The 22457-nt window shown below is 41.4% G+C and overlaps 1 protein-coding gene and 1 pseudogene across 1 annotated transcript in view; both read right to left on the bottom strand.

Moving 5' to 3' along the window:
* GRTP1 (growth hormone regulated TBC protein 1) overlaps nucleotides 1–22457 on the bottom strand; it is a 33206-nt gene that overhangs the window by 9081 nt on the left and 1668 nt on the right. The window contains exons 2-5 of the mRNA XM_066621674.1: nucleotides 20098–20249; nucleotides 14164–14322; nucleotides 10024–10148; nucleotides 7600–7696 (exon numbers count right to left, since the gene is read on the bottom strand). Coding sequence (XP_066477771.1) covers nucleotides 7600–7696; nucleotides 10024–10148; nucleotides 14164–14322; nucleotides 20098–20249 — 533 coding nt within the window. The remainder of the gene's footprint in view (nucleotides 1–7599; nucleotides 7697–10023; nucleotides 10149–14163; nucleotides 14323–20097; nucleotides 20250–22457) is intronic.
* On the bottom strand, nucleotides 5859–5978 carry LOC136647185 (5S ribosomal RNA; annotated as a pseudogene).

The raw sequence follows: 22457 nt of genomic DNA, 5'->3' as shown, positions 1-22457 counted from the left end.
TTGGGGTCTCAGTTTAATGGTATTTAAATACAAAAATATGGAAACCAAGGTTCTACTGTATATCCCATTTCTTGCATCACCTGTTTCCCTTTTTGTCTTGCCATTTCTTTGCTTTCCATTTCAAGCTATATATGTATGGTCACTAAAGGTTGTTGTTGGCCCTAATCAATTAGAATTTGAAGTATCCACACTGCCATGTGATATCCAAAATCCCATGCTTGTATACAAAGCTGTTCAATTCTCAAAGGAACCAGCCAAAAATAATAACGTATCTGCAAGGCAGCAGGTTCTGTCAGACACCAAGTGAGTTGTGGTGTTTGACATTCATTAAACATTTGCAGCAGTAAGAGAGAGGCTGAAACCAGTTTATTTCTGTGTCAAACCTGCACTTAATGAAGCAGTAGTTTTAGTATCAACAATGGTTCGGAACCATTTATGAAAGCTTTCTAGGAAACTGTTGCACAGAAATGTTGACACAGTATTTAACATACAGTATTAGTCCAGCAATATGACAATAAAAGTGAGAGTATTTTCATACACAAAGTATACCATAGATACTCGCCTATAAAGCGAGAAATTTCTGCCAATAAATCTAGCATAGATCATCTCCTCACCTTATCTGCGGCTCACTCAGGGGTCAGGGCTGTTCAGGCATGTCTTGGCAGCCAGGAGAAGCCCAGAGGAGACCAAGAGGACATGGAGAGAACACAGAGTATTGCTAAGTTCTCTCTTCCCTTCCTCAGGGCTGTTCCATTACACAAAAGGGGATAAAATAGCACACAGTACTACATAAGCACCACTCTGCCAAAGATCTCCAGCAGCTCATGGATCATTTTAGCAAGGCCTGCCAAGATTTTGGACTGACAATCAGCCTGAAGAAAACACAGGTCATAGTTCAGGATGTGGACTCACCTCCCTGCATTACAATCTCTGCGCATGAACTGGAGGTTGTCCATGACTTTGTGTACCTTGGTTCAACAATCTCCGACACTCTTTCTCTCGATACCGAGCTAAACAAGCGCATCGGTAACGCAGCTACCACGTTTTCCAGACTCACAAAGAGAGTCTGGTCCAACAAGAAGCTGACTGAACATACCAAGATCCAGTTCTACAGAGCTTGCGTCCTGAGTACACTTCTGTACTGCAGCGAGTCATGGACTCTTCGCTCACAACAGGAGAGGAAACTGAACGCTTTCCACATGCGCTGCCTCCGATGCATCCGCGGCATCACCTGGCAGGACAAAGTTCCAAACAACACAGTCCTGGAACGAGCTGGAATCCCTAGCATGTATGCACTGCTGAAACAGAGATGCCTGCATTGGCTCGGTCATGTCGTGAGAATGGATGATGGCCGGATCCCAAAGGATCTCCTCTATGGAGAACTCGTGCAAGGAAAGCCTCTGAGCGGCCCGCTTGGAGGCAGGCTGTGCAGCATGGCCTTTCCCAGTTTGAAGAAACACTTGGCCAACAGTATGAGGCAAAGAGGCAAAGAAGGAAGGCCCATAGCCAGGGAGACAGACCAGAGACAGACTGCACTTGCTCCCGGTGTGGAAGGGATTGTCACTCGCGAATCGGCCTTTTCAGTCACACTAGACGCTGTTCCAGAACCACCATTCAGAGCGCGATACCATAGTCTTTCGAGACTGAAGGTTGCCGACAACTACATAAGAACCTTGTTAATCTCTTCAAAAACAGTAGAGGCTCAGATTCTTTCCCCTCTTTCAATCAGGCTACAGGGCAACCAGGTTCCAGGACAAGCTGCAGCCAAGGTTAATGTTCTCCTGAGAAAAAAGTAAGCAAGGGCTCAAAGCTTCCATTTAAATCAAGCGTGTCTCATTCTCTTTGGCAGAATCACACCCAACCCTTCTGCACACTCATTCCATTTTGCTAATGTTTAGCAGAAGTCTGGTTGTTTTTTTTAAACACCAGGATGTAATCCTCATTTTCAGCTGAACGAAATCCAAGCCTACAATTCGGTGAATCATTACTTAAGAACACCATGCATAAAAAGCAATGGGGTCTACTTCTGAGCAAACAGGGTTGCAACTATTGTGTAGCTGTGCTCACTCTCATTACTTGTTTGTTACTCTGCTGTGAATTGAATTGCATACTCCTAGTTATATGTTTTATGTTATACATAGATCCGCTGGCTTAATGCACCAGGCACCTTGAAGACAGATTTGATTAATGAATCTGCCACTATGATGATTACAGTGCGCTTACTCCGATCGCGTTTACAAAAAGGTTGTGAAGTCCAGAATTTAAAAAGTTAACAAATAAATCTTATCTACAAGTCTTAGTCTTATCTCCTTATCTCCTCTTATTCTTAGTCTTATCTCCTAATCTACAAGTTTGGATTCTTCCATGTGGATTTTTGAATATATGGTTGAAAAACCCACATGGTTCTTAATAGCCATGAGGCTGAAAGGTAAGGCAGCATCCTAGACTGGCTGCTGGCAGAGCCCTTCTTCACCACAGCTCCTTCTCTCCTTGTTTATGGCTTTAAAGAGCAGCCATCTCTCCCTTTTTCTTGTGGTGAACAGGAGAGACAGCAAGAAAAGCAGCTTTTGCTTGTTCTTATGCTTGGGATCAGGGGGGTGGAAGAGAAGAACCTGATGGAGCAGGTCAACAGCATTTCAATCCTCTACCTACTGGAAAGAGAGGGGAGGTGCCTTCTGTTTTTATTATCCTATGCTGCCTATTCAGAAACAAGTCCCAGTGCGTTCAAAGGGGCTTACTCCCAGGAAAGTGCATATAGGATTACAGACCAAGTGTGGGGAAGGAGGCTCACAGTTTATCTCCACTTGAATCAGTCTTCTAGCTGGGAATGCCTGCATTAAACACATTTCTTCCTTTTTTCAAGCAATTTTTTTTCTTCCACATCCCAATGAGTTCCTTCACAGATAGCTTGTCTTCCAAAGCATGGCTAAAGATACCAGGGAGTTGTGTATGTGCATGCACGGCTCTTGAGAAGCAGCAGCCTGTGGGGGGGGGGATTGTCAGAAGCACTAGGCTCCTTTGCTGCACATGCACAAACAGTTAATGCTTTTTGAACAAAACAGCTCTATCTGACCTGTCCTAACCCCCCCCACCAAACTAAAGTCAACTTCTACCTCTCTCCCCCCCCCCCCACATAAAACAGAGGCAGAAAGAGAAAGACTGGGGACAGCGGCAGGAAAGGTTCCTCTTCCACAATCCTATCCATGCTGACTCAGAAGTCAGTCCCATTTTGTTCAGCTGTGGATCTCTCAACTAGGCCACCTCACAAAGCTGTTTTAATGAAAAAACAGGAGAGCACAGAAGAAGAAAAACATATGCTGCACTAAGCTTCTTCAAGAAAGGGCAGGTTATAAATGCAATGAATACATTTTTTAAACAGTTTGACAGATGAGACAAAACTCAGTTGGGTTTTTAAAGACTGATTCATATTCATATTTTCGATTATGCAAACATGACAAAGTAATGTCTAGTGATATTAAGCAATAATGAGATTCACAGGAAGTAAGGAAGACAATGACCATGTAACCTTATCCTCTGTCACAAATGGATTAGAAAGAAGTTCCAAAAATAGGACCACAGTTCCTCAACTTTTTATAGCTTTAAATCTTTATCAACAGCGTATAGAGGTTTAAGGTCTATCTTTGGGAACATTGTGTACAAGTGTCTGCTTAAATTCAATAAAAGGCATCTGTTATTGAATAATTAGGGTTATTCAATAATCTGTTTCAGAATAATTTATGACAAGTAGAAAAGCATAGCTCAAATAATTATAAAATAAACTTGCCTGATTTTGCACACACACACTTTCAGGACAGAGCAAGCTGCACCCTGCAGAATGCTGTATTCCAATGTCACACACCCTCCAAATATTATTTTCAGGCCATATAATGTGAAAGTTGGGAAAGGTTCACACCTTAACTGTAAGCTTCCTCTCATGGCCTTATATTACACATAATAGGGGTGTGTACTTGTTCAAAGGCACCTTCTGATAATGCTCACAACAGCATTATCTAAATCACTCCCTCACTACATTCAACACAGATGGAATTTTCAGGAAAGGTGTAAGCAGATTTACACTACGACGGAAAAAATAAGATAGCCTGTTAAAACAGGAAAACATTGTCCCAACACCTTTGAACTCTCTACTAGCTCATTGCTGCTAAGAGTATTTCAGACTCATGAGACTCTCTAAATTTAGGTCTACAAAATCTCCATGACACCTTCTACTTAAAAGGTCATCAATGTACTTAACCCCAGCAACACAACTGGCTTATATAACTTATAACTTTCATGGCTATCTTAAGGTAGTCACTGTTAATTGTTTGGTGAGGTGACCGGTGTGGAGAAGAGACACCTTCTCACATCCTGAAAAGTCCAAGCACCATCTTTTAGCTAATGTTTTGCATATGACTAAAAAGCACTACGCAAAGTTTGACCAAGCAGAAAAGGAGAAGGTATTACAATGGTGGAATTACTTTTGGAAATGCCACAACAGAGACTTCCAGAATCATTACAGCAATGCCAATATCCTGAACCTCAAAAGGTTTGATATAAGTGGTATTTTAATCTGTCAAATAAGCATCACCCTTTTTTACTATTTATTTTGTACCCCAAACATCTATGCTATGGTGCTGTTCTGATAGAAATCTAACAGTTTCAATACTTTTCATCAAAGGTGAATGGAAATTCCATTTCCTTCTTACTAATCTTGTTTGTAAAAATTGCGTTCTTATTAAGCAATCTTTAGGACTATTTCAAACCAGAACAAAGTCCACACAATTAAACTCAGTAATGGCCAAACAAAAAGTTGATCAAGGAAATGAATGTGCAGCTTCACTGCAGAACAACACTACCTCATACACAAGATGACTGTCATCTTTTTTTTTTTCCAGCACAAATTCCTAATCAAGAGATAAATGAGGAAGTTACTATATCCAGACATAAGAGGGGGAGTCATGGCCTGCTTCAAATTACACAAGGACTCCTTAGTTAGGCATTTATACTTTATAACTGGTGCTCACGTTTTCACACATCATGATGTTTGAAAGATGCTTCTACTTTAAGTGTTCTCATTTAGCTAATTGTTCTTTTTGGAATTTCATCATACTTGCATCCAGACCTTCTTCCAAGGAAGTCAAATGTTCATACAGAAAAACATGGGACTTGTTCTCATCCCCACAATAATCTTGTAAGTTAGGTTCATGCCTAAAGCCACTTCAAGGCCAAGTCGAGATCTAACCTAGGATTCTGACCAACATCCCTGCCACTCTGGTCACACATTGAACATTACACATAGTGCCATATTATCTACAAAAGTAAATGAGACCAGAGGGACCACCACAGATGGCCTAGAGCGCAATCCTAACCAACTTTCCAGCACTGGCATAGCTTGTGCCATTGGGGCCTGTGCCACATCCTGCAATTGAGAGGCTGTCATGGAGGCATCCTCAAGATAAGGTAATGTTAGTTCCCTTACCTCACAGTTGCATTGCCCTTATCTCTGAGCTGGAAAGTTGGTCAGGATTGCACCCCTAGTTGAGCAATCATTCCACTATTCTACACACCTCCTCAACAAAAGGAAAAATTGCTTTCCCCTGTGGCAAGAAAAAAAGCTTTATACAGCTTTAGACCAAGGACCACCCTTCTTCTATTCCACCCTGTGCTCCCTGCATGTAGAATATTACATGTCACAAAGAAGGCTAGACTGGAATCCTTCTCCCCAACATCTACTCTTGTGTATGCAAGGATTGATTTATTTGGTGTGGAGAAGCATTCCATCATATAATAGCCCCACCTCTCTCATCTATAGTCTGAAGTGATATGGTTGGCAACCTTCAGTCTCGAAAGACTATGGTATAAGCCTACAGCACCCGGTATTCCCAGGCAGTCTCCCATCCAAGTACTAACCAGGCCTGACCCTGCTTAGCTTCCAAGATCAGACGAGATCGGGCATGTGCAGGGTAACAGTTGCTGCAATATAGCCAAAGTTTATCAGCTCACTGAAAGTTTGACGGCTCCAAACTGTCTTTATAGTCCGCTCATTTGCTACCAATACTACTCAGAAAACCTCAGTGAAAAGGGGAGCAGGAGAACAATAGCAAGCTGGAAGCTCAGAATTGAAACAAGTAGAAGGAAAGTCATCTTTCCCCCCATTGAAAGTGGGAATTGCCCAATACAGGAAGTGGACCCACTATGCTAGCAGTATGTTCGCTTGTAAGCCACATGATTAGAATTTATTGGCATTTATTTATTTAATAGATTTTTCCTGGGATGGGAATCATGGCAGCTTATAATAATTTTAAAGCAATAAAAACACAAGAATAAAGCATCCATGCCAAAAAATATTATGCAAATTGCTGGTCATCACAAGTGAAAATTGCAAAAGTGTGTATTTTGGTGCATTTGAAAAGTGTAATATGCAATGAAATATATCAGCGCGATTGCCATTTCCTATACAGAAGTGACTTCCATACAAGAATTTTGTCGTGTCTGAAGCAGCCTTTATATTCGCTAATCTTTTTTTTTTTTTTTTAAACACCACAATTAGATTCCTGGAAAGCAAAAAGTATGCATTTAAACAGCATAATGATTTCTTCTATTTAATTTTAGCACACTGAATTTGAACACAGAAAATGTAACAAACTGCACATTATGTAGTTTGATCCTCTAAGTGCGGTTTTTCTAAACTAGGGGACCACAGCACTTAGGGAAAGGATATTTAATCCTATGCTCTTGCAACATAATACTGAAGAAAGTGTATCTGTTCCCTGCAACAAGCTACTGTTAACCCCAGGAGAGAAACTTCCACATGTCATTCTGATCAGTGGCAGTGAAAGTTTCCACACCAGGGGCCACAGGCCGGTAACTGCGGTGCCATCATTGCCACCACATTTACCTCCAGCGCACCGTTCCCCCTCTGAAAGAAAGGGGGGAAGGAGGAGGACAGCTCAGACTCTGAAGGAGCCACTTGCGCCACTTCTAGCTTCAACAGAGCTTTTTCACACCACTGGAAGGCGCCCAAGAAGCAAGTGTTGCCTGCCTTCTGGGCACCTTCCAGCAGCGCGATAAAGCTCCAAAGGAGCTTTCTATGCCACTAGAAGCAGTGCAAATAGCTCTGTTGGAGATTGAAGCAGCATGCGCCTCCTCCAAAATGCACTTCCTCTGAAATCATGCCACTTCCTGCTGGACAGGCTCCCTGGCCATTATGAGGGCTGCCCTCCTCTTCTCCCCTCTCGTTAAAGGGGAGAAGAGGAGGACAGCCCTCAGACGTGGTCGGAAACCACATCTAGAGTGGCTGCAGGAGTGCAACCACTCTAGGCTTGGTTCATCACTGATGAGAGGGCATCACTGATCACTTTAAAGAAAGGGGAGGAGAAGAGGACAGCCCTCAGATTGGCACAGAACCGCGCAACAGTTGCTGTGCTCCTGCAGCCAGTCGGCACAGGTTCTGACCACCTAAAAGTCAGTGGTGGGGGGTGGGTCACAGTGCCACCCCCAGGCGCCTAAATTCCTGGTACCTGGGGCTTTGCACCTCCTGCCCTCCCCCAAGGTCCACCACCGGTTCTGAAGCAGTTCAGCCAGAGAGTCTTTTAAACATACCTGGTAATATTCGGCCAATGAGAGCATCCAATAACCAAAATGACTGTTCTTCATTTCTTGTAATAAGAATCAAGTATCCAGCAATGAAATTCATGCCCTGAAATGAAGAACAAAATTCTAACAATGCAAGTCTATGCTTGTCTACTAGGACATATGTCCTGCTGTGTTCAATGGGATTTACTTCCAAGGAAGTGTGTTTAGCATTGCAGCTTAAGAGTTCTAGCTCAATTTCATATGGACAAACGAAGTCTTGAAAGAGCCAAGAGATTATGATGAAAAACAAGAACCAATGTCATTCAAACTCCAAGTTAAACTGTCACAAGTAATTTCTGGCCTGCTGCTCTGTTATAAGGTACATTAATATTCAGAATATTTATAAACCACTTTTCAACAAAAAGTAGTTTATAAAGGCAATTACTATAGCAAAACTTAATCAATAAATTGTTTCCTGTTTGCACAGAAGTGCAGAAGATGCTGAAGAGACACCAGCAATAGCCACTGGGAAAGACACCATGCTGGGATGAAGAGAGACAGTTGCTCTCCTGCCACTAAATATAAGAATATTTTTAAAAATGACTCTTTACTTTAAAAAGTGACTGCCCCATTAGCAGTCCATTACGTTATCACTACAGAAGTACTGAAATTCTTGCCATGAAAATCAGACACATGATTTGGGTTACACAGACAAATGGAAATTAAAACATTCATGTACAGCCGTATCATTTCCGCTCATTCAGATCTAGTCTTTGAATGCTTCTCTAGTTTCCTCTTTTTCTTTGGACTCCCCCCTGCTCCTTTTTTCCAATCATTTTTCTCTTTCATCATGGCAGGGAACAGTAAAAAAGATGAACACCACTTGTTGATTTCATCTTATGAACAATGCTAATTTCGACTCGAGCAGGGGAAAAAACACATAAACTCAGAGAACTTGGGAAACCACAAATTCATTCTGGAACTAACATTTCAGTTTGTTCAAAAACAGGACCAATTGTTACTTGCAGATTCTAAGTGACAGTAACCATCTGTTCACATCTGAAGGGCACGCTTCAAAATCATTTGTTTTCAATTCTTCCCCACCCCCAGTCTGTAAAAAGCCAACAGCTGTTTAAAAAAAAAAAACTGTTCAGTGTTGCTGGGGGATTTGCCCTCCAATTCTGAGGATGCAGTTTCAAACCTTATCCTGCCAGTTTGCTTGACAATAGCAACCATGGTGACAGGGGACTATTTGGCACCTAAACAGCAGCAGGCACTAAACGCTGCCCCTTGGAAGGCTTTCAGGGAACATCACATTCACTAATCATACATGTCAGCATAAAGCATTAGTAGTACTACAGCACGTAATAGTAAAGCAATTCTGTCTACCTCTTACAGAAAGTTCACAGTGACACTTCCTAACACTGTTAACTGTCCAATATATCAAACACTACTGAGAAGCAGGAAGAATTTCCTGGAACACATGCTCATAATTTCACAAATTGTATGTGTTCCATCTGCTCAGTAGATGTGTGAAATATTGTCCTCTACTTGGTAAGTATACAGTGAGCCCTTGATATCCACAAGGGATCTATTCAAGAACCCCCTCCCCCGCAAATACAGAGTTCAGCGAATAATGGATCTCTGAATTCCGTGGATAATGAGGCGGTGACACAATTACTTCTGGGGGCTGCACCCAGCCTCCCAAGAAGTCTTCCAGATACGACCAGAAGGCACTTGCAGTTCTCGGCAGCAAACCAGAAATGCCTTTCAGTCGCATCTAGGAGGCCTTATGAGGCACAAGAAGGCCGCACACAGCTTCCCTGAATCTCGGAACACCTTTCAGGCATGAACAGAAGCCCCTTCTGGTTGTGCATGGGAGGTCCTCCAGGCATAGGCTTGGCATCCACAGATAATCAAATCCATAGATGCTGGGCCTGCAAATAAGGAGGGCCCACTGTATAAACACACAAAATAAAAAAGACAGGGCAAAGGGAGTATTGGATTGTGCACTGAAGGCTATGTAAGTTTATGCTGAAGTTGTTGGTCTTTAAAGTGCTCCAAGATTTTTTGTTTTTGCTGCCACAAATTATTATTAGAAATAGAAAGCAGCTAAAATTCAGAATGCTAGAATTAGTAAGACACAACGATGGGAAGGTCATTCACTACGTGAAACCTACATTGTTCAAAGGCTGCATCACTCATTAGCACTGGAAGACTTATTCTTTCTTTCAAAAATAGCAGTGGAAGTTTGATCCTGACTGTGACTGTGGGCCGGGGAAAGAAGGCCTCAACCAGTTGCCTCTACTATGGCCCCAATCTACATCAGCCCTCCCCCCCACAGCTGCTATTTTTGAAAGAAAAAATAAACCCATCCATACAAACAGGTTTAACATAATGTCTAGTTTGAAATTGTTCATGGAAGTGCATGTTGCTTTTAAGGCTACATACCTGACAGTACCCTACAGATTTATTATGATGTCCATATGCCACTAATACGTTGTAGAGTGTCTTCTGTAAACAGGGATCAGCAGTTTTGCGGAAGCGTACATTATCTGGAAATGTTCTATTCATGTCTAAATGCACAAAAAGAAAGGAATAGTAATTAATGTACAGATGGTTTTTCATTAACAAACCAGTGTCCACTGAGCCAAATCTGGAACTCTGGCATGAGTTCAAATCCCATGGTCAAAGTATTACTTATCTGGACATCTACTTGCAGCAATTCAGAAACCAAAAATTATACAGAACACCGAATGCCTATCTTTTAGATCAGGGTTGGTCAAACCCCAGGCCAGCGACTGGAATCTGGGTTTGGTAGAATCTTTCTGTGCAGCAAGCAGATCTCTCCATTCTGCTTCGGCACTGTGCGAAGTTCCCCTTGTTAGGGGGACCTTCTGGGTGGCCTTCTGGGACGCCGGGCAAATGACACAACTGCCCAGAGCATCCCTGTCCCCAGAACAAGAAGGACTTCACGCAATGCCGAGGTGGAACAGAAAGAAATGGTCTGAACAGGGATCGCTTTTCCATTGTGCAGAAGTGGCGAGTTTAGAGTTTAGATCACAGAACAGACCAATGTAGCCTTAAACAGAAAAAAATTATGCTTTGCTGAACTCATGCATATGATTAGTCCCCTCTTAATAAGCTTGTTTGTCTATTTGCTTTTCTTTTTCCAAAAACCTCTTCTAATACAGCGTAATGTGTACTACCGCTGTAGAAAAAGAAAAGAAAATGTAGCCACATCTTGAAAAATCTCCTTCTCCAAGCAAGTGAAAGGTCAACGGCAAGACCTCATTCTCTTCCTTGTGTATACAAGGGGCACCCGTATCCGTAGATCCATTTATCTGTGGATCGGGTCAGGGCCCCCCACACCACATGCCCCCTCCAAAGCGACTCCCTGCCTCCGGAGTCTTCTGAGATCGACAGAGGCCACGTGCTTCCACCCTCTGCCAGGCTCAGACTGATCTAGAGTCAAAAAAAACATGACCTCTGGTTTTTAATACCTTATAAAGCATTAGGAGGCACGGAGGGTGGGAGGTGATCCCTTGTATCCGTGGATTCAGCTATCCGTGAATACGGGGGCACACCTGTATTTCTAGATTGTCACCCTTTGGGTAAGGACGTATCCTTTCTTCTGTTGTAAAGTGCTACACTGTTGTTGGCATCTACCTCAGTCTGAAATTAAGGGCGCAATCCTAACCCCTTATGTCAGTACTTTCCAACACTGGCATAGCAGTGCCAATAGGACCTGTGCTGCAGCCTGCAGTTGGGTGTCACTCACAGAGGCCTCCTCAAAGTAAGAGAAGGTTTGTTCCCTTACCTCAGAGCTGCATTGCCCTTATGTCAGTGCTGGAAAGCACTGACATAAGGGGTTGGGATTGCACCCAAAGCTAAATATCAAAGCAAAGTCATTCAAAGAACAACTGAAGTTAAGTTTAAGTATCACTTAAGTTTATAGGTTTTTTTGTTTGTTTTTTAATCCTTTTTTTTTTTTAGAGAAATGCATTTTTAAAATAAACTAGGAAAAAAGAGTGAACACAGAAACATGATACATAAAACTTCTAATAAAGACATTAAAAACAAACATTTTGTTATGTTTGATCAACCCAACAGTATGGCATTTCCACAATCCATTATTTTCAAAGTCTGAAGAAATACTACAGCTGACATTTCAGATATAGATTTCCTCTCCAGCAATGCAAAAAAAAAAAAATACTATTATGTATATATCAAGCAAAGACTGGATCTAAACAAATTTATATGTAATGCAGCAACCTAAGGGAGGATTCACATGGTTGAAGATGTCAGCTTTAGTTTCTCTCAGTTGCCAAATAATTTCTTCAAGGATTGTTGAGACTCTTGATGTTTAGAAGAGATTTTAAATTCTGAACACTGTGACCCATCACCACTGCCCTGGGTCAAGGAAATGACAGTGTTCTACAATATTGCTTAAAAAAAGTTTCAAAAAGGCAAAATATTATGAACAAATCCTAATTCTCCCTTATGTTAATTCAAAGGTTGACTATTCTAGATTTGACAGCGTTTTTACAAAGAGTACTGTAAAACATCAAATTACATACAAAAATTTAAAAGTTGGTTTTAAATACTCCCATAAATATCAGACTGGTAGGAAAACTGATGTGGGAACTTAAATCTTACAACAGTGCAATCCCAGGAACTCACATGCTGATTTTAAAGATGCATGTATACACATGTGTGACACTTGCATTTTATGCATTTGAAATGGAAAACTGGAAACATGGGTATGACACCAGTTCATTCTGCAGCAATTCTAATGCATAGAGCAGCTTATTGTCTCCAGGGAAACATAAAAATGTAGTTTAATGATGGGGAGAAAAAATGGTAATCAGTGTGCTACTTACATCCTAATATGAGGCCACACTGATGAGCTTTTGTGTAGCTAGTATCAAGAATGTGAGAACTCTCATAAGCCTCTACAGGGAGTCCAACAAGTGCAAGAACTAACTACAGGTTACTATATTTTTAGTTATTCTGTTATAGGATGTGTACTCATGCATAAGTATCTGACAAATACTATCCTTATTCCAAATTCAACTCTTGAACTTTTTTCTGCATATCTGTATTTCATTTCCTGAGTATCCATTGATTTAACATAATCCCACTGTATTATTTCCAGGACCAAAGACACCTCTCGCTTCAGGGATTAGGCTCTAGGAGAATCCCAACAATCTGTTAAGAGGACCTTGAATAATCATCTTAGTTGTTTCCTTTATGAATAGAATACTTTTTTTGTGCTAACATCCTTGCATCAATCCAATTAGTACTTCAGATTCCATCATGCCACATTCAACAAGGTCAGATTTCACCTTTGGAGTCTGATTTCAGCCAACCAATTTTTCAGATGTTTGCTATATGTCTACCAGAAGATTTTATAAATCAGCTTTTTTTTTTTAAAGTTAGACTGTTAGGGCGCAATCCTAACCCCTTATGTCAGTGCTTTCCAGCACTGACTTAAGGGTAATGCAACTCTGAGGTATGGGAACAAACATTCCCTTACTTTGATGAGGCCTCCGTGAGTGACACCCAACTGCAGGATGCAGCACATATCCCATTGGCACTGCTATGCCACTGCTGGAAAGTACTAAGGGGTTAGGATTGCGCCCTTACTTTCACTTTAGAGCACTTAGATAGAGCTCTAAAAGGTCTATCTTGCTGCATGTTCTAAAAACAGTACTAAAGGGCCCAATTCTATCCAGCCTTCCAGCGCTGATGCAGCCACAATTCAGCCCCAAAGTAAGGGAACAGATGTTCCCCTCCTTGAGGAGGCCTTCACAACTTCCCTGCCACCACAGAATACAGCATCCACCCTGTTGGTACAGCTGAATCAGCACTGGAAAGTTGGACAGGATTGGGACCTAAGTTACTATAGCACAGAGCCAGTTCACAACTTCATATATTTAGGGCTGCTCTGTCATTATTCCATCTGTGAAAATGCATGTTATTGATCCCTCCCTTTATTATTAGTTGTGAAGCCTGCATGACAATTATACATTACAGGAGATTACGACTATACATTTCTTCTTCAGACAGAAGAATATATCCACACATTGATAGGTGAACACATAGAAACTGGCAAGACCAACATTGCACTCTGCCAAATATGTCAATAGGGCTGAGCAGATCAGTCATTCATGGTTCCATGACTTGACAAAAGGTCTTGAAGTGCATACACAAAAACCTGCATTTGTCTTTATGTATGGAATGCTGGAATACAGCCTCTTATTTATTTAAAAATCCGTATTTTGTCTTCCTCCATCTAACATCAGGGTGTCCAAGGAGACTTATAATTTTTTTAAAACACAATTAGAACAATACAATAACATTATTAAATCATAAAAGCAGCAACCACAAAAGTTAAAATCAGGCAGTAAACAACAAAATCAGCAGCATAATAAACAAAAGGTGAATAATAACAGCAAAAAATACAACTAAAAACTCAAAGACAAAAGGAGACCATAAGAAAGCAGAGACTAACAAATTGAGGAAAAGTCAAAGGAAACAGGAAAGTTTAAAAGAACAAAATATATACATGTGTCTTTAGAAACTAACCTGTCTTAATTGTATCCACCAGCTTGTCATTTTTGTCTCCTTCAAGTAATTTCTGGTAGTATCCAGGGTTTTGTTCCATGTGAACCTGAGCACCACTCACAACCATCCAGACTAGTGCACGGTGCTCATTCGGAATGCCTTTCCTGATATAGCGTTTCACTGCAAGAAAAATATTTGAAGCACATCTTTTAAAAACCATCTTTCATTTAAAAAAAGAGAACTAGGAAATTAAGAGTTATGAAGGAAATTGTGGATAACTTCACAGCACAAATGCTCAGAAATTCAGAATAAACACTTGGGCAGAAAAGTTTAGCAATCAGTTTAAGAACACAAGGGAAAGGCTTGGGTCCAAGGAGGACCCAAAATTCCAAGTGGCTTTCTCCTGCAAGCTCAAGGTTCTCTGGTACACTTCAATTCTGAAGCAGCCATGAGGGATGGTACTAGGCCAGAGCTTTTCAGACTGGGGCGTCAAGACACCCCAGCCTGTGGGCCCTGGCCACTTTCACCTTAAGGGGCGGGGGCAGCCTGGAGGCAGAGAGGAGGCAGCGGCGCGATCCCCAGGATCGCACCACTCAGGGGGGCTGCAAGGGCTTGGGTACACTTACCCGAGCCTCCTGAAGCCTCCCGGGTGTGCAGGGAGCCCTGCGCGACCTGCAGGGCTCCCCACAGCTTTGAAAGTGAAGCTATCACGCCCCACCTCTGCTAATGCGGAAGTGCAGTGTGATCACTCCACTTTCATTTCTGAAGCCCTGCAGAAGGTCACGCAGGGCTCCCCACACCTCTGGGAGGCTGCAGGAGGCTCAGGTACGTGCAGCCAAGCCCCTGCAGCCCCCCTTAGCGGCACGATCATGGGGATTGTGCCACTGCCTCCCCCCCACCCCCACAAGAACTTAGAGCAGCTCAAACTCTCCCCAAGAGTTTGAAAACCACTGTACTAGGCCAAAGTGAGACAAACCTACTGCTTTCCTTAAGCCGCCCAAACTCTCAGACCTGGCTGGCCAAGATCAAGAGCACTGTGCTGCTCTCCTCTTCCAAGCATAATTTCTTAAAGCACAAGGAAAGCACACATGCAAAACCTTTTGCCTGTGCCAGTTTATGGAAGTTTACAAGAATGGAGGGGATACCTTCCATACCTTCCCTCCTCGCCATTTTACAGCAAAGGTTTCTCCTACCATGAAGACCTCTTCCCCAGTGCTTACATACAGAAACAAAGGTTTATTATAGCAAGAAAAACCATTTATTTATACAGCACCATCAGCATGAATGGTGCTTTACAACACAAAAGAAGACATGTCCCTCAGTCTAAAAGAGGCACAAGGGAAACAGAATAGAACGGGAGCCAGGATGAATGAGGAAGAATATGCTGTTCCAGCTTCAGCAATGAAACATCTGGCCCATAGTGAAATGGTTAGCTTTGCTGCAGAGAGAAACAGTTGCAGAAGAATTGTTGATCGTACCTTAAAAAATAATTATGCAGGGATGATGTGAGCAGGAGTATAAGAAAGAGGACATGACAGAAAGGATTCAAAAAACTACAAAAGGAAGTGAAAAGCAAACTGATGCAGGGGGATGCCCTACAGATATTTCCTCCTTTCATTTTAAATGACTATGTGAACAGCCCTGGATGCCCATGTCTTTAAAAATAACTAAGCACACCTCAAATGATGAAAAACAGAGGTGGGTGTGAGAAATGTTTGACCATTATTTGTAATGTCAAAGCCGCCTTGGGTGCCCTTCAGGGAGAAAGGCGGAATACAAATCTAATAAATAAATATAAATAAATAATGTCATTTGCACTTGATTACTCAGAACAAGTCACTGCTCATTCAAAGGGTATGTTACACTGCAATCCTATACATCTTTGCTCAGAAATAATTCCCACTATGCTTACTCCCAGGTAAGCAAGTTCAAGACTGCAGAATTACCAGTGGTATCACTACTTGATCTTTGACCCAGTGCAGTGATTTGTCACCCCACTGAGTGGTGTCCCCTCACTAAGTGCGCAGATGCAGAAGTAATTGGCGGCGATGTGTTCTGCAGAAACATGAAATTATAATAAAAGGTTGTATCCTAAGGTCTTATTTCCTCATAGAAGCTCATCTGCAAAAGGAGGGGAAATTTTCAGCAATCTTCCCTTCTCCCTGCAGTTCCGTGCTTCTCCTCCCCCAAATATACCTACTATTACAGGTCCACCAACCTTCACAAACAAGTTTTCAGGGGATGCAGAAGGCAGCAGAGAGGAGATCAATAAAAGTCACTCCACCCTACCCCCTTAAGCAAATGAGGCTTCTTCCATGAGCAGAAAACCATCTTAGAATGCAACCCAAAGAAAACAACTGAAGAGAACACCTAATATAGCTTGAATATCCCTTTTGGACTGCTTGGGATGGAAAGGTGCTGGATTTCAGATATGTCTGGATTTTACAATGATTGCATAAATATAATGAGAAATGCTCATTATATTTATATATCTTGCTCTTTTCACTGTTACCCATATGGGTGTCTGCTGGCCTCTAACAGTTTTCCACAATGTCTATACAGGTACACACTGGAGCACAGGGAATAGAACTTACAGCCTGTAGCTATACTGTACATGGGAATGAGCACAAGACGTTCTAGAGTTCATACTACAGAAAGTTTTTTTAAAGTCCTGGACAAAAATGTCTAAATTTCAGAATAGCCCAGCTTTTGGATGTTCAGACAAGGTGTAATCTACATAGGTCAGTCAGTCTCTTACCCACACTTTGTAATGCACAAGTTGCTTTAGAAATATAGAAACCTCACTATAATTGCTGAACTTGGAGTAGATATTCATTGGTAATCCTCCTAATAAGATGGACATGCATTTGAAAAAAGTTTAAGATGACCCATTTTTCCTGGGATGTTACAATATATGGATATTTACACCCAAGAAGCAAATAGAGAATTTCTCTCCCCTTAATGTCTCTTTTGCCTTTGCAGCCAGCAGTTTTCCATCACAGCTATTGATTCCAAAAGCAAAGCCAACTGGAAACAGTTAAAGCAGAAGCTGCAAGTAGTGATAGCCTTATGACTTTAGCAGCTAGTGCAAGGGGAAAGTAGCCCTGCAGCTGAAAGCACACTCATTATTCCTCAACACTGCTGTTGTTATGACAGCAAAGAGCCATCAGCAAGTTGTGAGGAAGAGTCAGTTTGTGTTCTGGAAACCATTCATTCATTTCACAGCTATCAGTAAGAACAAGAAGTCGACTGCATAACTCAACAACACCGTAATCGTTTTGAGCCTTTGAAATACACTTGGTCTATTCCATCTTTAATTCTTCAAATGGTGATGGAGAAAAGTAAAAACTTCCTTTTCCATCAATAGGTTGAGTTAAAATAAAAAAGCTCTCTCTCAACTTACCCTATTTCATGAGTTCAAGTTTTTAATTAACTAAAGTAAACTTTATAAGCTTTCCCAGAATGTTTTGCTAGAATCTACACAGAGGCACAGGGCTGGTAACTTTTTTTAAAAAAAATGAGGAAAATGGTACCAAAGCATCTAATACAGCAGTTCCCAAAGCCCTACTTGGACCTGAGGACCACACTACATGTTTGCATGGGCAGGGACTGGGGCAAGGGGTGCCCTGCCACACCATGATAGGGACCCAGGGGCTTGTATTCTTACCTGGGGGTTGCACTGGCATTGGGGAGGGCCCAGGAGGCTTGCAGCCCCCTTTGTACACCTCCCTGCTGCTTGAAATCGTTCTGATCAGTGATTGCAAAAACCAGAAGTGGGCTCTGATCGCTGATCAGGGCAATTACAAGCAGCGGGGAGACATGCAGAAGGGGCTGCAAGCCTTCCAGACCCTCCCCAAAGGCTCCGAGACCCCACCAGATAAGGATACCGGCCCTTGGGTCCCCACGGTGCCACTATCACTATAGTGCACCCATTTCTGCACCTTAAAGGGAAATGGTCCTCTTCTGGTTCCCATTCAGGGAACCATCTTCAGGTGGGTCCCCAATCATTTCAATATTTTATTTTTAATATACTAGACCTCATGCTACCATGGTAAGTGACTGCATTTGGGGAAATGTTATAGCTCTGTACTTTAACAGGCTTCTATGTATATGCTTTTAACAATGATAGTAAATGGGATTTACTCCTGGGTAAGCGTGGGTAGGATTGCAGCCTAGGTTTGTTAAAAATGTTCCTGCTTGATGTTACTTCCAGTCATGACATCACTTCTGGTGGGTCTCGAGAGATTCTTATTCTAAAAAGTGGGTCCCAATGCTAAATGTGTGAGAACCACTGATGCAGACAGTAAGGTGTGAACTCAACCGGCTTTCTTCACAAAAAGTAGCAATACCCAGAACTGCATTATGGCATTTTTTTCCCATTTCAGACAAAATTTAATAGAATTGTGGGCCCTAAACATTTTATTTTTTTCTGATGCAAGAAATAAACCAAAACATTTTCTTCAACCCTAAAAGTTCTTCGTTTTATAAAAGAAATTTTAAAATTTTAAAAGAAAAAGATTTAAAAGAAAAACATTTTTGAGGTCCTCTAGAAGTATTGTAGACCCTAGACATCATGCTGAATGGATATGTAATACCCAACAAAAGAATCATACTTTTCCAATTCAAAAACATGGATTCTGATGCTATAATACATCACAGGAAGATAGCAATCTTAACTCACACCAGTTTAGGGTGCAAATTTAGGGTTTAAGATTAGGGCTAAGTTTAGGTCAAAGCCACAGTCAAACTTTGTCCTACATCTCTTACAACAGAAACTGCAAGCCACCCCAAAGTGTAAATACGCTCAAAGCTATCATCCAGAGATCATTCATGTTTGAACCATATGTTGTCTAGCAAGTTTTGCTTTATGCAGCTCCCATACCAAACTCTCACACCACTTCATAAATTCACTAAGAAGTGGTTGGACTGAGAGCCGAGTACTGGCAGGAGCTGCTGAATGAGGAACTACTATGAACAGCACTGCTAATACCAGTCATTTCAAACAAGGTGGGGGTATAGAGAGTGAGATGTAGTATCTTGGATGAAACATGCACACAGGACACCTATTACAACTTAAGTGGTAGCATGCATTTCAATACCTGACTTCTGAATTAAGTACTGTACTGGAGACTGAAGCAAGCAGTGCCTTGAGGATCATACTTATGTGTAAACAATACCCAGAATTCTGTATATGTGTACTATATTTCATTTCCACACAAAAGTCATTTGATTTAAACAGCTCTCCAACATACATTTGCAGTGCAATCGTATGCACACTAACTTGGGAGTAAGCCTCACTGAACCCAATGAGACTTACTTCTGAGTAACACACACAGAACTGGACTTTCAGTTTTTATTCTTAACCTTTACTCTTTTATTTGTACGTTGCTTGAATAAAATGTTTAGACTGTGTTTTACCCCCTCCTCTTTAGCTACATCGTACTCTTTCGAAGAAGCACACTAGCTACACATTAATTCAGCATTTAAGTCTGCATTAATGAGTACTTGTATTTTGAAAGTGTGGGTTTCAAATATAGCATGTTTTAGGCATAGGGAAGACTGTTCACCATTCTGTACTGGGTTTGCAACAAATAACTGCTGTTACAAGACTTCGAGAGTAGCATGCCAATTAAATTAATTTCTTTCAAGGACATGATCTACGTAGGAATGCAAGCAGTGCATCATTGCCAAATCTTGAGGTAGCTCCACTGAAACTTCTCTTCAGCACTATTACTTTAGTCATATGTTCTGGGGAAGTCCTTTGGGAAAAAGATTTGCATTAAACAATCTGAACAAGAGAGGGCAGACTCTGTCAAGAGGTAAAAAAGACCTCTTGTGAATGTTTCAAGTGAAATTTTAAAGAGAAGTATGAAAACACAAAAAACACCTTTTAATTCAAGTATTTTTCATATTTCTGTTCTCCAACTCCATCACACACACTTACTGGAATCTTACCTTTTAAACTTTTTTTAATAGTGTTGCTTCCCTTTAAGAGCTTGGACCATTTAATTGCTCTTCTTGTGAGTATTACTAGATACTTAGAAAAGAATTCTTCATATGTTGCAAAGTCAAAGTCTGCTGGTCTTTCAAATCCATATGGATCCACTCTACAATACAAAACAAGTTATTGCATAATTTGCATGCATGTCTACTGAAAAATAAGCCCCAATAAGTTCAATGGGACTTTCAGTCAGGTCTGTACAGGACTGAAGTCTTAAAAGTGAAAGAAAGAAAAAGATCCATCAATTACCAGGATGGGCTTTAATACACCATCTTGAAAGTTTAGAAGACCATTCGGTAGGTCTCCAGCTAAAATATATTAGCTTGATTCCTAAGTACATCTATCAAACAACTGGACACTTCCAGAAAACTGGAATTTAATACATTCCACACTGGAGCTTGGGTATGATGTGTTTCCTTATACCCTGCTTCTAGGTATCCACAATTCTGGCCACCACTGTATGTGCATAAGAAAACATGGTAGCAAGTACAGTACTGGGGCACCAGCCTCCCTAAATAAAAGGCAAAGACTGTCAGTGTATTCAAATCAACCTGGACAGACAAAAACGTCTAATCCTCCATTATCCTAGCATAATCCTGATCGAATGAATCAGGTGATGTAAAAAAGAGCAACTATGATTTCTAGCAATGCCGTACAAGCCAAAATGCTACTAGCCATGATAACAAGACAACTAAATTTGCAGGCTCTGCACCTTCACAAATAGGTGGGGGGGAGGGGGAATAGCACAGAAGAACTGCTTCATGCCCTGCTTGGGGGCTTCCTGAAAGCATTTGGCTAGCCACTCTTGGAGCAGGATTCTGTACTAGAGCATTTGGTCTGATTCAGAATGCCTTCTATTACTACAAGTTGCACTATGCTCCCTGTATTAGTCTGAGATTTATCACTTTCAGTGGTCTTGCTAGCCTTATAAAGCACAACAATCCCTTATAAAACAAACCTTTCATATTTCAGAGAAATAGCTGAGCTACAAAACTTTAAAACTGTTGTCTGGAGAAGTGGTTTTTACCACTTCCAACCATTGTTTTTGCTGGTAAACAACATACCTTAAGATAACCTTTTTGGAGGACTACATCAAAAAATTCAAGAGATCTACTAGGGCAGTGGTTCCCAAATTTTTTAGCACCAGGACCCACTTTTTAAAATGACACTATCGGGACCCAACCAGCTTTACAAAAGGTTTATTGGACTGGGACCATTCTGGAGGCCTTGCATTCTCCTTCACCTGGACTTCAGTAAAATCCAAGCCACGGTTACCTACTTATGAGTAAATGCACATGTGCGGCTCAGTTTCACTTTTCATAGGGCTCTATACATTTTCCCTGTGAGCCTGGGCGGGGGAAGACTTCCTTCCTGAAAGTTTGTTGGAGTCTGTGTCCATTGGACTGGGACCATTCTGGTGGTGGTGCATTCCACTAGACCTGCCCTTTAAAGTGGACCAAGGAATGGACACCTATTCATGAGAAAACATGCACATGCTACTCTGTCTCAGTTTCCATAGGGCTCAATACATTTTCCTTGTTAGCCATCAGCGTGTCAGTTTTGCAACCCACCAAAAATTCAGTTGCAACCCACTGGTGGGTCCCCACTCACAGTTTGGGAATCACTGTTGGTTTGGTAAAAATTCATTGTACAGTTTTAAAGTTAGTAGGTTATAAGATTCCAATTTTACTCAACAGAGAGACAAGCGTAAGCAAGATATGCTGTCATTTAAAGCCAGTGTCCCAAGTCTGGGTTACATAGTTTAAAAGTTACATTTTCTCTCTTTCATAGACCATTGGATTATGAAAAAGAAAGCATTATAACCAGTGGTTCCCAAACTTTTTTGACTGGTGGCTCCCTTCACCTACAGAGCCATTGGATGCAGCTTTCAATTAGGACTACAATCCTATGCATTGTATAGGGCAGCAGGGTTTTTGTGAGGATTCCCTGGCTCCCCTGGCTGGTTTCCATGGCTTTCCAGGGAGTTACAGGTTGGAAACCACTAATTATAATAACCCTGAGAACAGGTTCAAGAGAAAAGAACTCAGGGTAAGAATAGTAGTAGTAGTAGTACTCAGGATCCATTTTTTCTTAATCTGTACCACTGATATGGCAATGCCTACTGTTCCCTTTAAAAAGCACATATTGTGGTACACTGTAAGTTTCATGCTTTTACACTTTCCTTTGGTCTTTCTGCCTTGTTGGCAGGGAAGCAGTCAATCATGTCAGTTTCCATCTACGGTCTGAAGTGGTATAGTTCAGGAAAAGCTTAATTCTTCCATATTGACAGGGCCTTGTCACTTGATATGTACTA

The sequence above is a fragment of the Tiliqua scincoides genome, chromosome 3, assembly GCF_035046505.1.
Source record: "Tiliqua scincoides isolate rTilSci1 chromosome 3, rTilSci1.hap2, whole genome shotgun sequence".
NCBI classification, from domain to species: domain Eukaryota; kingdom Metazoa; phylum Chordata; class Lepidosauria; order Squamata; family Scincidae; genus Tiliqua; species Tiliqua scincoides.
This window is presented reverse-complemented; position numbering and strand designations above follow the sequence as displayed.